This window comes from Macaca thibetana, chromosome 15, assembly GCF_024542745.1.
Source record: "Macaca thibetana thibetana isolate TM-01 chromosome 15, ASM2454274v1, whole genome shotgun sequence".
NCBI lineage: Eukaryota > Metazoa > Chordata > Mammalia > Primates > Cercopithecidae > Macaca > Macaca thibetana.
The window spans coordinates 14855486-14870091 of NC_065592.1; the positions used below are offsets into that span (position 1 = coordinate 14855486).

Sequence of the window (14606 nt, forward strand, 5' to 3'; positions counted from 1 at the left end):
GAGGTTGCAGTGAGCCAAGATCACGCCACTGCACTCCAGCCTGGGTGACAGAGCGAGACTTTGTCTCAATAAAGCAACAAACAGTATGTTGGCCAGGCATGGTGGCCATAATCCCAGCACTTTGGGAGGCTGAGGCGGGCGGATCCCTTGAGGTCAGGAGTTCGAGACCAGCGTGGCCAACATGGCGAAACCCTGTCTCTACGAAAAATACAAAAATTAGCCAGGCATGGTGGCGGGTGCTTGTAATCCCAGCTACTTGGGAGGCTAAGGCAGGAGAATCACTTGAACCTTTCAGGTCAGGTTGCAGTGAGGAGAGATAGTGCCACTGCACTCCAGCCTGGGTGATAGAGCTAGACTCTGTCTGGAAACAAAAAACAACCCCCCAAAACCAGTATGTCATATTTTTTACTGTTAGGTACTTATATGTAAATAGGTACAAGAAAATAATTGCTTATTGGTAGCATATAAATTAATAGGTGGGAATGATGGTGATGCCAAACCACAGATTGTCCACATGGGTGGCTAAGACAGTGACATCTTTGCTTTCTGATGGTTCATTGTACAAAGTTTGTTTCATGCACACAGTTATTAGAATATTATATAGGATGGTGCAGTGGCTCCCACCTGTAATCCCAGTGCTTTGGGAGGCCAAGTGGGCAGATCACTTGAGGTCAGGAGTTCGAGACCAGCCTGGCCAACACGCTGAAACCCCAACTCTACTAATAATTCAAAAATTAGCTGGGCGTGGCGGCGGGTGCCTGTAATCCCAACTACTTGGGAGGCTGAGGCAGAAGAATCGCTTGAACCCAGGAGGCACAGGTTGCAGTGAGCTGAGATCATGCCATTACACTCCAGGTTGGGTGACAGAGTGAGACTCCGTCTCAAAAAAAAAAAAAAAAAGTATAAATTACCTTCAGGCTATGTGTATAAGGTATATATGAAATATAAATTTTGCATTTAGACTTGGGGCCCATCCCCAAGATATCTCATTATGTATATGAAATGTTACAAAATCTGAAAAAAATCTGAAAAAACACTTCTAGTCCCAAGCATTTTGAAAAAAAGAAGATACTCAACCTGTATATAGTATGTTGCATGGTGAAATGCACTGAAGAGAAACATAACCCAGGAAAATGGAATGAGGAATGGTGAGGATAGGAAAATTATAAATTTAAATAAGGTGGTTGGGGAAGGCCTCATTGGGAAACTAACTTGTGAATAAAGTCTGATAGCACATGCCTTATTCCTTGATATTTTATCAGACAGAGTGAATTGTCAGGATATAGGCCATGAAGTGGAAGCATGGCATGTGTGTTTCAGGAGCAGCAAGCAGACGGTGGGAACAAAGTTAGGAGAGGAGAGTTAGGAAGTGAGTGCAGAGGTATGCTGGTGAAGGGAGGACGTTATAGAGGAGGCCCTGAATTGAGTTTTACAGGATTCCTCTAGCTGCTATTTGAGAACGGACTACAGGAAATTGGAACCAGAAGCAGGAAGACCTGTTAGGAGGCTATTGGTAGTTAATCCAGGTAGAAAATGATGGTGGCTTAAATCAGGGTGGTAGTGGTGGAGATGGAGTGAAATGGTCAGAATTTGAATATATTTTGAAGGTTTAGTTGGCAGGAGTGGCTGATACATTGGCTCTGGGATGTGAGAGAAAGATCAGGAGTTCTGTTTTGGATATGTTAAATTTGAGATGTCAAGTGGAGATGTTGAGTAGACAGTTAGATAAATGAGTCTGGAATTGGAAGAGATAGGAGCTGGAGAAATAAATGTAAAGTTAATAGTGCGTATTTGAAGTGATGGGACTGAAAGAGGACCAGCAAAGGAAAGAAAGTCAAGTCCAAAGACTGAGTTCTGGGGCTCTTCAATAGGGAGAGATCAACAAGGAGCCTGCAGAAGCCAGTGAGGCAGGAGAGTGGGATGCTCTGGAAGCCTCCTGAAGAAAGAAAGTGACTCCAGGAGTGTATTAGTCCATTTTCACACTACTAATAAAGACACACCTGAGACTGGGCAATTTACAAAAGAAAGAGGTTAATGAGACTTACAGTTCCACATGCCTGGGGAGGCCTCACAATCACGGTAGAAGGCAAGGAGGAACAAGTCACATATTACATGGATGGCAGCAGGCAAAGACAGAGCTTGTGCACAGAAATTCCCATTTTTAATACCATGAGATCTCATGAGACTCACTCACTATCAGGAGAACAGCGCAGGAAAGACCCACCCCTATAAATCAATCACCTTCCTCCAGGTTCCTCCCATAACACATGGAAACTGTGGGAGTTAACAATTCAAGATGAGATTTGGGTGGGGACACAGCCAAACTATATCAAGGAGGAAGCAATCATGGGTGCGAAATGGTGCTTGTAGATCAGGACTAAAGGTTGATAATTGATGTTATCAGTGAAAGAAGGTCATTGGTGTGGCTGTTGGTATGTGAGTAGTTTCGGAGAAGTGGTGAGATGAAAGCTTGGTTGTCATGGGTCCATGAGAGTAGGAGGAGACAGGAGACAAAGTGGTGACTGTGAGTATAGACACTGTTTCAAAGAATATAGCTAAAAAGAAAAGGAGAAAAATGGGGTGGTAACTGTTGGAAAGTGGGCTTGACCTTTTAAAAAATATCTGTAGAAATAACAGCATGTTTCTATGCTGATGGGAAAGATCCTATAGAGAGGTAAAATGAATAAAACAGGAGGATTGGTAGAGCTCTGTCTGAGTTGGAAAGAGTGGATGGGATCCTCCTTCACAAGTGGACAAAGGACCTTTGCAAGGGGCACATGTAATAAGACGAAGGCAGAGTCTGTGGGGCAGAGGTGGTGGGAGAATAGAGGTGGTGATAGGGCTTGTGGGAGTTCTCTTCTGATTCCTCTGTTTTCTCAGGGAAGTGGCAAGTAAGGGAATGAGTGGCAATTGAGGTTGGAGAAGGTTTGAGGTTGGAGGGAAGAGGAGAAAGTATAAAATAGCCGCCAGGAGACAGAGAAAGTGAATGAAGGAAAAAGTGGTATAATTACTGAGTTGCATTAAAGCTCACAGTTACTAACCACAGATTTAAGGTGAGATTAGTCAGCATCGCTGTGTGTTTTTGTCCAGCCACATGCCTTAAACTATAAGGTGTCAGGAGTTTCCAAGTAGACATGGAACAGTTATGAAAATGGACCCCCTCTGAGCTATATGGGTGCAGGCGGATAGTTGGATTTAACAAGGACTGGAGTTTGCCAAGAGAGGATGACAAAGAGGCACAAGTCAGTTGAGAATGTGTTTAAAGGAACAGTTATAACAATAGAATTTAAGCTATGTAAGGAGAATGGTGTAGACCTGAGGTTGATAAAAGGCAGTGAAAAGGGCTGAGCACGGTGGCTCATGCCTGTAATCCCAGCACTTTGGGAGGCTGAGGTGGGCGGATCACCTGAGGTTGGGAGTTAGAAACCAGCCTGTCCAACATAGAGAGACCCCGACTCTACTAAAAATACAAAATTAGCCGGGCGTGGTGGCACATGATTGTAATCCCAGCTACTCGGGCGACTGAGGCAGGAGAATCGCTTGAACCCGGGAGGCAGAGGTTGCGGTGAGCCTAGATTGTGCCATTGAACTCCAGCCTGGGCAAGAAGCGTGAAACTCTGTTTCCAAAAAAAAAAAAAAAAAAAAAAAAAAAAAAGGGCAATGAAAACATGGATAGAGTATATGCTCCTGTGGGATAGAAGAAGGAAGAGTGCTACAGGGGATGAATGGAAACAGAGGAAGTGGATCATGGTTGGAGACTGAGATGCTTGCAACTTGCGATTGCTACAGGGGTTTCAATTATTGGTAGTGGTAGAGTTTAGGGTGTGACCGTAGGAGTAGAGGGTGAGATTGTTGGGGGGAGTGGCCTAGGAATCAAGAGTTCCGGGATTTGGAAGGATCATCTGTGTGACTAGTAACATCGGGAAGACTGTGGTGGGAGTGGTGGTAGAGTCAGTGGCAATGCAGTATGACCCACAAGATTCAAGGATGAGGAATAACCCTGGAATTAGTAGGCGACAACAAAGCAGAGTGGTGATGGTGGCGGTGTTGGTGGTGGTAGGGAGGAGGGCATGGTCTGGTGACCAGAAGTAAAAATCTAGGGTTTTGGAGAGTGAGGAAGGTGAATGGCCTGTAAGTGACTCTAATGAACAGAGGCTGTCTATCCCACCTCCAGGCCAGTGGGAGGAGAGGTAGGGAAGAAACATCCAACTCTTCAAAGGACCCCAGAGGAAGCGAGCATTCAGTTGCAGTAAGAAGATAAAGATGTAAAGGGAGCTTAGAAGAGGTTGCACGTTTTGCTTTTGGCTGACCAGGAGTGCCCAAAGCAAGTTAGTTTCGTGAGTTGGAGAGCCATGGACATGAGTGTGCCAGTTTTGCTGTTCCTGTGGCAACCTCATTAAAAATTCAGTGCACTTTTGATGGAGGACATAGTTCTTTGTCTTTTGAATTTTTAAAAAGTGTTGGTATGATTGACTGTTAATTCATATAAGAATATACAATTTGCCACATTTATGAGTGATGCCCAAGTGCATCTTTTGAAAGATTTGGATAGTGGGAAGATGAGAAAGGTGAACAGAGCATGTCAAGTTTTACAGGAAAGTTAAATGACTAAGCTGGCCAGGTCTAGAGATTTATATTGCAGACACAGAGATGAAATGGGCTGGGTTGGTCTTAATGTCTGCACTAAGGATTGTAGGCTGTTATGATAGCTTTCCTACCTAAAGGTCTTAAAACATTAAAAATGGTAAAGGTCCCCAAAAATTTAATGTAGAATTATTATATGATACAGTAATTTGACTTGTGGATATATACGCAAAAGAAGTGAAAGCAGGACTTGAATAGACATTTGTACACACATGTTCATAGCAGCATTATTCACAATAGCCAGAAGGTGGAAATAACCCATATGTCCATTGACGGAATGATAAACAATGTGATATCTACATACAACGGAATGTTACTCATTTGTAAAAAGGAAGGAAATTCTGACACATGTGACATCATGAATGAACCCTGAAGATATTATGCTAAGTGATTTCACTTATATCAGGTAACTAGAGTAGTCAAATTCATAGAGACAGAAAGTAGATTGGTGGTTGCCAGGGGCTGGGAGAAGGGGATAATGAAGAGTTGGTGTTTAATGGGTTCCAGGTTTCTGTTGGGGAATATGAGAAATTTCTGGAAATGGATAGTGGTGATTGTGGCACAACAATGTGAATGTACTTAATGTCACAACATGGTACTTAAAGATGGTCAAAATAGTAAATTGTGTGTATATTTTACAACAACAAAAGTCTCAAAGGACATAGGCACTGCTTCTCTAATGGTACAGATAAGGGCTAGGCAGCAGTGGCTTGTTCCCTGGAAGCAGGGTGGAGTGGGGAAGGCAGGGTTTTGGTATAAGGAAGGCTCTGTTTGATGGGTATGTGCTTCCCCTGCAGAGATGTCCGCGTTGTCTCTCCTGTATGAATGGGAACTCCGGCACTGGGGTTCTCATTGTGGTTTAGAGGTACTCGGGAACATGTTTTCTTAAGTAGGAAGACATTTTCTCTGTGTTCTTATTTACTCTATTTGTTTAGCAAATTTTTTTTCATAGATGAGATAAGGATAACTCTAGCCTTCAAAATCATTCTAAGTTTTTCGTATGAATTCATCTTTTAAATATTGTATTTACTAGTTGAATAGAGTGCTAGTTACTTTGGAGTCATTTTATTTATATCCTTAACTTGGCAAAGGACTATAAATAAAGAAATTGGAAAGCTCTCATTCATAATCTGCTAAGGCCTATTTCATGACAGCATGTTGTAGTTATTTGTCCAGATGTATTCTTATTGTTGAGTCACAGTAATGACTAGAAGACAGATCAACAGGAGGACGTAAATAAATAAAGCCAAAAAGGAAAGCCAGTGTTGGATTCTTTGGAGCCTGATGGATTCAGGCTGAATCTCAGCTCTGTTACTTAACTCTGTGAATTTGTTCATTGTGAGCCTCACTCTTCTTATTTATTAAATAGAGAACTTCTACTTACCTGGAAGAGTCATTATGATTAAATAGGATAATAAATTAAGCCACCTATGGCAATGGTTGGTATACCTAAGCATTCAATAAGAGGTTGCTGGTAGTATTATAATTGTTACTGCAAAAATGTTTAGTGGGACTCTGTTTCTGAAACCCAGTATGCAAACTTAGAAAGCAAAAGAATTAGCAGAACGGTCCTTCAATTTATACAGATTCACCTCAGGGTTTCTGTAAATCTGGGAGAGTCCCTAGTGTATTTGATGTTTACAGATCATTAGCAAAACAGATGCCAGGAGGCAAATAAACTGTAGCTTAAGGATTTTGGAACTACTGACAATGTAGAGAAAATCAGTTTCTGATAAAGTTATAATGTTTCTAAGTAAGCAGTAGAAGGCAATGGGAAATTTTTAATTGGGTTTATAAAAGTTTATTTCAGGAACACATGTATTTCCAATTTGAGGCACACCTATACATCTGTAGTCATCGAATTTATAGTGCTTGCTTATTTCTCCATTGGGGTTAATAATATAACAACAACTAATATTTATTGTGTGCTTACGACATGCCAGTGTGATCTTTAGGAAGTCTGTAGCATTCAAAGGCTTGTTTTCATTTGGATGTTTGGAAATTGGCCTTTTATCCACTTGGAGACACAGGGTGTTTAATGAGTTTTTTTTGTTCTATTAATTCTATTACACTCCAAATATTTGTTCGGTATTTATAACAGTTAAGACATTTTGTAGGAGACAAAGTTAAGTAAGACATGGAACTTGGCCTCACAACAGACCTATTCACTATATTGTATATGCTTCAGAAGTGTGTCATGGGATGAGCCCTGATCTAGTCCTGGACTCTACCCCGGCTCTACTACTTCTTCGTGGAACCTTTTTCTGCTCCCTTAGGACAAGGCCAGATGCCCCTGTGCTAACTAATTCCTAGTATCACACTTACCAAGCCCCGTGGTACCTGCTTGTTTAATTCTCTGTGTTCTCCATTAGGGCTAGACTGTAAACTCCTGGAGGGTGAGGACTGTGGCTTATTGATCAGCACGGTCAGCCACAGCAGAGCATTTGTTCTACAAGTGACTACTAATTTTCTAACTTTGGACAAGTGATAACCTATTGCTTTCTTTAACTATGATAAAATTGATTTAATAGTCTCTATAGCATAGCTTTGTCAGGAAGGTAAAATCAGAAATTTTCTATAAAATGCCTATCACGGTGCCTGGCAAATAGTGGGTGTTCCATCAATAGTTTTTTATATTTGAGTAAATAAGTTATCTCTTTTCACCAAATTTGACAGATACGATATATCTATTTATGAAGACCATATGGAGTGATGTCATATTTGTAATACATAAAGGGCACAGCTGTCGTTTAGGCAAAGTATAAAGTAATTATTCATACTGGCATAAAAATGTGATACTTCAGGTTACTCATTCAAAAAAGTGGGATAAAATGAATCCTAACTCATAGAGAAATTACATGGAAGCCTGAGATTATAATCATAAAAAAACTCATCTATAATTATCTATCAACTTGATAGATTTTAGGAATTGTTTCCAATAATTTTGAAGTAATTTTTAAGAATTCCAAATATTTAAATTTAAGTAATAATGAAAGTTGAAAACTAAGATATTCAGTAGAGAAAAAGGTAAATGTAAGTGAACATATTCTTTTTATTTATTTTTTATTTATTTATTTATTTTTGCCTCCAGCATACCCTACCCTTCCTTTTGCATTTTAAAGCTCCCTTTGGAATTTCACTTATGTTTGAGTTTTGGATTCACGTAGCATAAATTTGGTTAAAGATCAGACTTATATTCCTTTTGTAGATGAAGTTATGAAAAATATTTCAAACTATCAGTAAGTAGTGGCTTTTGCTAGTTAAAATCCTTCCGTATTCTTCGGAAAGAAAGATGAAACTCCTAGATTTTACTGTATAATGTCAATGGACTCATTATTTGTACAACAGCTGATGCATTTAGGACTTGTTGATTCACTTAATTGGTAACTGTACTACATTCATAACTTCAACAACTGAAAACAATAGGTCAGTGTCTGCTGTTTATGCATAAATAGTCACATCGGAGCAGGATATGTCTGAAAGGCAGAATATGTTAGTCTGAGGAGGAATCTGGCATGTGAATGGCTCCATTGCTTGCCATACTGAGGTGGGTTTTTGCTCTCTTTCCTTGAATAATGTTATTTGTGTTTTTATTATGGATATTGATGGTTAACTGTTCCTATGTTACCAGGCTGGCCGCTGTGAAATTGCATTTGATTATATTTTAAATGCCAGTGTTGGGGGAAAATGCTAGACTAGACTCATGGTTAAAAATTGGGATGATTTAAAGTTTTTATGTCTTACAGCCTTCATGTGCTAAAGCAAAAAGTTATACCTAGAATACATTTTTTTAGAGTAACAAATTTCATTTGTACATGGAATCCAAATAAATGTTCATTTATAGTACTTCAAAATGATTTTTTTCTCTAATTTGTGAATTGCATGTCTTTCAAATTTTAGAGTCAGATCTGCATTTTAGAATCAATATTTTTTGGAAAAGACTGATTTTTAATTAAAAAAATTTAAAAGGAAAAACAACCTAAACCTTTATGTTTCATTGTCAAAAAAAGGAAAACATGCTGGTGATTTTTAAACTCTATAAAACATTTCAAACATTCTTTTCAAAAATATATTATTTGTAACAAGTAAATTTTAACAATCAAACAATATAATTTACTAGAATAATTATGTTTAGTTATTACAAAATGCTAACCTAATGAGTCAGGTATTTTACAATGTAAAATAAATGAAGCTGAGTTTTTGTAGCTTTAGTAAGTTTACTAGTGTCCTTGAAATGCTATATTTAATGCAGTCCAGTTTGCAGTCATCTTATCAAGAAACTTTAATTTTGTGTAATACAAACAAATTTTCTTTTTGAGGATTAAAAGAAAGCTTATTTCTGAGTGTATTTAGGGGAGAATTTGAGCTTGTTCTCAAACTATACAACTTCTTAGACTATTTTCTGAAAGTCTACATTTTTAGTGTATAAAATTTGGAAATGTCATTAGTGAAAGAGCAGTGTAGTGGACTGTTATCCTGTTTGCAGCATATTCCCATCTTCTCATCTGGAAAATTAAATCTGATTACAGCTTGGATTAACATTTATGGTTGTGGGGAGAGGAAGATAGTATCTTAAACTCCATGAAATTGAACAATGAGATTATATGGTTTATAGCTGATGTTAAAGTCCTGCTTCTTTAAAGGGCAGATTTTGTAATTGTAAGCTTTAAATATGTTCAATATTTTGTCTCTTATTGACTGAAATATCCTAGAGATAATGATTGGGTAAATTCAGCGGGCATTAAATGTAATGTTTTCTGCCTTGAAATCCTAACATGTTAAAAGTGAAAGCAGTGTAGATTCCCGTGTTAACTGCTACATTTGCAGCTTCTCTTAAATTTCCTAGAAGAGGTCCTATTATAGGAGATAATGGCTTTTGGTTAGTATGCAGTTGTTATGTGTTTTGTACAAAATGAAGTCAGTGTATTTTTTAATCAGTTTAAAAATATGTCATGACTCTTTAAATGAAGTCATTGGTATGACAAAGGGAAACAGGAAAATAATTTGGTAAGGTGTGTGTGTGTGTACACATACGAGTTACCAATGTACAAATGAGCCCTCATACATAACCACAGCACTTTTATGAATTATTTTGCATTTCTGTTGTAAAAGATCTGTCTACCACGTTTTCTAGGAACTTTAAGCCTAAGGCAGAACTCAGGGTTTTTGGAGCCTGTGTAAAATAATTTATAGCACCTTTCCAGTAAGTCTTGCCCACACTCTTATTCTATTAATTAAACATTCTGTGGCAATCTGGTATATCTTAAAGATTTAAAAGTATGTATAGGAGAAGACTGGAAAACATAGACTGTTGAGGTGGAAGCAGATTAGCCTTTCTTAAAAGAAAAAATGTTAGACATGTTTGTTTAGGAGATCAGTTTTTTCCTGCTGTGAAGACATAGCTTTTTAAGCATGGTCATGTTCTGTGCCTGAGTGAGATTGTGCTTTTGGGAGTCCTATACTGTGAAATGTGTGTGTTTAAATATGGAAATGCTTCAGTGAAAGTGATGCACACGTTTCTGTGGGGACAGCCTCTTTGATGGCCATGGTGCTGTGACATCACAATGACATGATATGAAACCTTGTCTGAGAGCCACCTGCCTCTTTGGTTAAGAGATGCATGGACTTTATTAGAGTGTACGTATTATTAGCAAGATTTTTAAATACAATATTTTTTTCGTGTTGAAAAGTATTTTCCTGGGAGTTGATGACACTGATTTTTTTAAGTTTGTAAGTTATCTATTGCCTAAAGTAGAAGAAAGTTATTGAGAGAAAAGGATAAGGAAAGAAGGGTGTGCTATGTACCACTAGATTCTTAATTTTCTGTCAGCGGGACAATTCTTGGGGAAAAAGCTTGACATACGCTGATTACTCTATTCTTACTGCCAATTGCCTAAGCAAATTATGTTACTTTCTTCTGTGGTAGTACTCTTCCCTGCAGATTTTTGTGTTGAAAGTTAGCTGTTTGGTGACACTACATTTGATGGTGAGCTTATGAATGTGAGAAGGTGTTTTGGAACATAAGCAATTATAGCATTGAATGGTGGATAAAGAAATAGATATATAAATATTAGACCGATGCAGTTTTCCAGTGTATGTTATTTTCCATATAAAGATATAGAACATTTCATAAAATGTTCCCAGACCATTTAAAACTCAAAGAAATGCAGCTGACGCAATGAAATACATAGAGTACTTGTAAAAACATACAGACACGCAAGTGGATTGCTGCCAGACAGAAAATTTAAAGGCGGTTTGCTTAACTGCAGGGTGCTAGGTTTTGTACATGTGCCATGCTGAAACTGTTAGTAGGGCGGGTGTTGTGTTGCTTGAGAAAAGCAGATTGTATTTGGACCTTTTTAACTCAGATGTTTCCAATGTCGATATTTTGGTGACATTATGGCATTGCGATTGACTCAATGTGAAAAAAGATTTCAGCCTCCTGTGTTAAATAGACATTTTAAGAAAATTCAAATAAATTATTTGCAGTTTTTGTGTTAATCTTTCCAAAATGGCTTTCGTAGTTTTATGAACTATCGGACTGAATCTTCTAGCTGATTGAATGGAACTTTATAGGTTGACTTGGTTTTAAAAAGCATTGCTTTTCTTCCTTTCTTTCAAAAAATGTATTATATTGCTTTGGTGAATGTTAAAGACCTATGAAGTTTGTTTTTTTGTAAATGTTAGAGGCCTTAATGAAAAGAACCCAAAAGTTGTATGCTTGAATCATAGTAACTAATAATGCATGTATTATCTTGGAACGTTATTCTGTTAAAACCTGGTAATTTCATTTTAGAGAGTCTTAGGGCAATTGAAGGAATTTAATTGATGGTGTTTATGTTGCTTTCCATTGAGGCAGTATTTGGAATAATACAGTTTGAATGGCCTCCTTTTTGGCATTCCGTGGTCATCTTTATCTTCAATGTGTTAAGATAGGTTGATTTTTTTTTCTTTTCATTGATTTTCCCATGCTTTTTTCAATTCTATGTTGTATATGTTAATAAAAAATATTTTTATATGAATTTTTTTGTTATGATTTCTTATTAATATAGTTGACTGAAAAGATTTAAGAACCATCTGCCACCTGTGAATAAGAATGGTATTTTTAAAAATTGAAGAATATACTACAAATTTTGGTTTCGGACATATAGTCTTTCACAAAAAGGTGATAGAAAAGTAATCTTTGGTTTTGTTTTCATGGGTATTTTGTAGTTCCCAAGAAGCACAAATTACTGCAAGAAAGAGGGCATGATAGTAACGATTGGCATGAGAGTAATTTTTGTATGAAGTTTGGTAGTTAAAGAATAAGTGTTAAACCACATATCAGTTGGAAGAAAAAGAATAAGCCTTAGATGATTTAGTGGCTTTCCCAACCTCTGTTTTATTATGTCCCTCAGTGGCTTAGAGCTGCATTTTTTGGGTCTCTGTACCAAATTTTAAGTTATTTATGTATGTTTTAGAAATTATAGCCACTGCCCTCTTTTTTAGGCCCCTTGTTCCCTTTGTTCACCCCCTTTTCCCCTCACTGCACACTGGTAGAGGATTGTTGGGCAGCAGGCTGCCCCTTTGTCTCCTGCTGGTGAATTCTTCACTGCTGGCCTAGTCCTTTTCCTGCCACACTCTTGGTGCCCGCTGGCCTCCTCTCTCACAAGGGCTGAGTCCTTGAGCAGTTTCAGTCCTTGGGGCCAAAGACGGGTCAAGTGAAGAAGCTGCTGCCTACCAGGGAAGCCCTGAATTGGTACTGCAGGGGCATTACTCCAGAGTTCTCTAGTTGGTCTAGACACATCGATTCCTTCCCAGTAGTTGAAGATGAGGGTGAAGAAAGAAATTGATTCCCAGCTTTTAAGCCAACCAAAAGACACGTAAAGATTTGAAATCACTTGCAGATAGTTTCAACTTTTTGGCACCACTCAACAACAAAAGCAGGAATATTCAAAAGGTTTTGGTGTAACCTTTTGAATATTCCTGCTTTTGTTGTTAGTCTTGGGTTTTAAAAAATAATACACATTGGCTGTAATGACTTGAAAACTGGTATTTCTAGGATCCTAGTAGTTTGTGAATAGGCCCTTAGTTTTTTCCCTTCTTGATTATTCACTGCAGAAATGGACTGCAGTGAACTTTTACATGGATTCACTTTCACAGGGATGTAAATTAGTGTTTTAGTGTTGTATTTAAAGGTAGCCATGGGTAGCATATATCGTGATCATTGTTAGACGGGAGACCCTCAAATCTGTGATTTTCCATAAGCCTCTGAATTGATATATGATTTCTCAAATAGATATTATTCTGACCTCTGATCACTTTCCTTAACATGTCTCCAAGGAATCAGATCTTTTCCTTATTAGAAATGATTGAATGTTTTCCTAATCGATAGTAAATGGAATGCTAATAGCTTTTAATTTTTTCACTTCTGTATTGACTTACAGAAGATGGCATTGAATCATCTTGCTTATGATTTAAGAATAAAGTGATCTCTTTAGTAACTCCATTTTAAATAGGTGGTCATAAAAGGTATTTTCCCCTGTGTATTTGTATAGTTTCTGGGCAAGTTTGATTATGTCAGCTGGAACATAATTTTTTCATGATATTTTGTTTATACTGACAAGCCAAAAGCATTGGTTCTCTTCTGAAGAAAACTTCCATCTAGTTTTATCTGCCTTTTCATAAGAGTGTATAAGCATTTTGAGAAGGATAGATTTCATTTATTAAAGCAATGAGTTTTGCATTTATTCCTTGAAAAAATTCTCTCGCTCCCCCTTTCTCCCCAGTCTGAACCAGTGCTTAAGGTGGTTTATCAAGCCCACATCTGTAACTATGCAAAGGAGGCTTCTGATTAGAGAAGAAAAGTCAAGCAGGTTTAAGACTCGTTTTCTCTGGAAAAATATATTGAGGGCAATTTGCAGCTGGCAAGATTTTTGCATTAGGTAATAGTCTAAAGTTAACAGTAGCATCAGGTCTTTAAAATTTTTCTTTTTTATATTTCTGGAGGAGGGTAATGGGAGTGCCTTGCCGAGTCCTTCCTTGTGCTCATCAACATAGCAGCCTCAGCTGCCCCCCTTGGATCCCCTGCCAGGGCTGCTATCATCTTCTGATCAAATATTAATGTGTGATCCTCTGCTTGCTCACTAATCCAAAGCCAATTAATATTATCTGTCAATTATTTACAGATCCTGAGGTGCAGAGGCAATTCCCGGAGGACTACAGTGACCAGGTTCGGAATGCGTAATTAATTTTTTACATGACAAAATTTATTTCAGAGTTGTTCAACATATTATTACTGTTCTTTTTACTGAAAGAGATAAATGAATTTTTAGAAGGGAAGAAAAGCAGTAATTAGGAACCAAAGACAAAAACTAAAATGTATTGAAGTAGGACGGAAAATATTGGTGCTAGATTTGGGGTGTTACCTTTGGGGAGAAAATGAACACAAAATAAGGAAGAAAACCTATCAGAAATTATATTCTTCACTTTGAGGTATGCTACAGTCTGCACTTCATTAGGAAATCCTTTTTGGATTGCCTGTGAACTTTTAAAAAAAATGCTATTTCAGGAGTCAAGAAGCAGTGTAACAAAAAAGAGGGAAGAGGGAAGTTTATAACATTTCCTGGAATTTGAAATAGATGATGAAATTATGTGTTATGGTAGTACCTGAAGGAGAAGATGCACGTGCAGAAATGGACTTAAGGATGAGGGTGGTGCTGATGAAGGTAGTGAGTTAAGGTTGGCCAGTTGGCTCTACCATCTTGAGTTGACAGCATTCTGCAAGCATAGAATGGGGTAGAAGGAACGATTTCACTCACAAGGTAGTGCTGAAGTTCTGATGTTGCTGTATTTTTTATAATTAGTTCTAGGTTATACATTCAGGATTCTAGTTTCTATCTTGAGAGATATTGAAGATGTTTTGTAGCTTTTTTGGGGCACCTTATATTTTTAGTTCAAATATGCAGTTTGGTATACTTTTA

At 37.9% G+C, this 14606-nt stretch overlaps 2 protein-coding genes across 11 annotated transcripts in view; one reads left to right on the forward strand and one right to left on the reverse strand.

The window, feature by feature from the left end:
* The window catches only part of NEK6 (NIMA related kinase 6), a 984684-nt gene that overhangs the window by 556475 nt on the left and 413603 nt on the right, over positions 1 to 14606 (reverse strand). The window lies entirely within an intron of this gene.
* The window catches only part of DENND1A (DENN domain containing 1A), a 547088-nt gene that overhangs the window by 123210 nt on the left and 409272 nt on the right, over positions 1 to 14606 (forward strand). For 7 of the 10 annotated variants that reach the window (XM_050760580.1, XM_050760572.1, XM_050760574.1 and 4 more), the window contains exon 3: positions 13812 to 13855. The exons of 1 other annotated variant lie outside the window; for it this stretch is intronic. In XM_050760580.1, the coding sequence (XP_050616537.1) occupies positions 13812 to 13855 (44 nt within the window). Of the gene's footprint in view, positions 1 to 8778; positions 10282 to 13811; positions 13856 to 14606 lie in introns of those variants that run through there. 2 more of the 10 variants (XM_050760578.1, XM_050760577.1) reach the window with 1 other exon arrangement.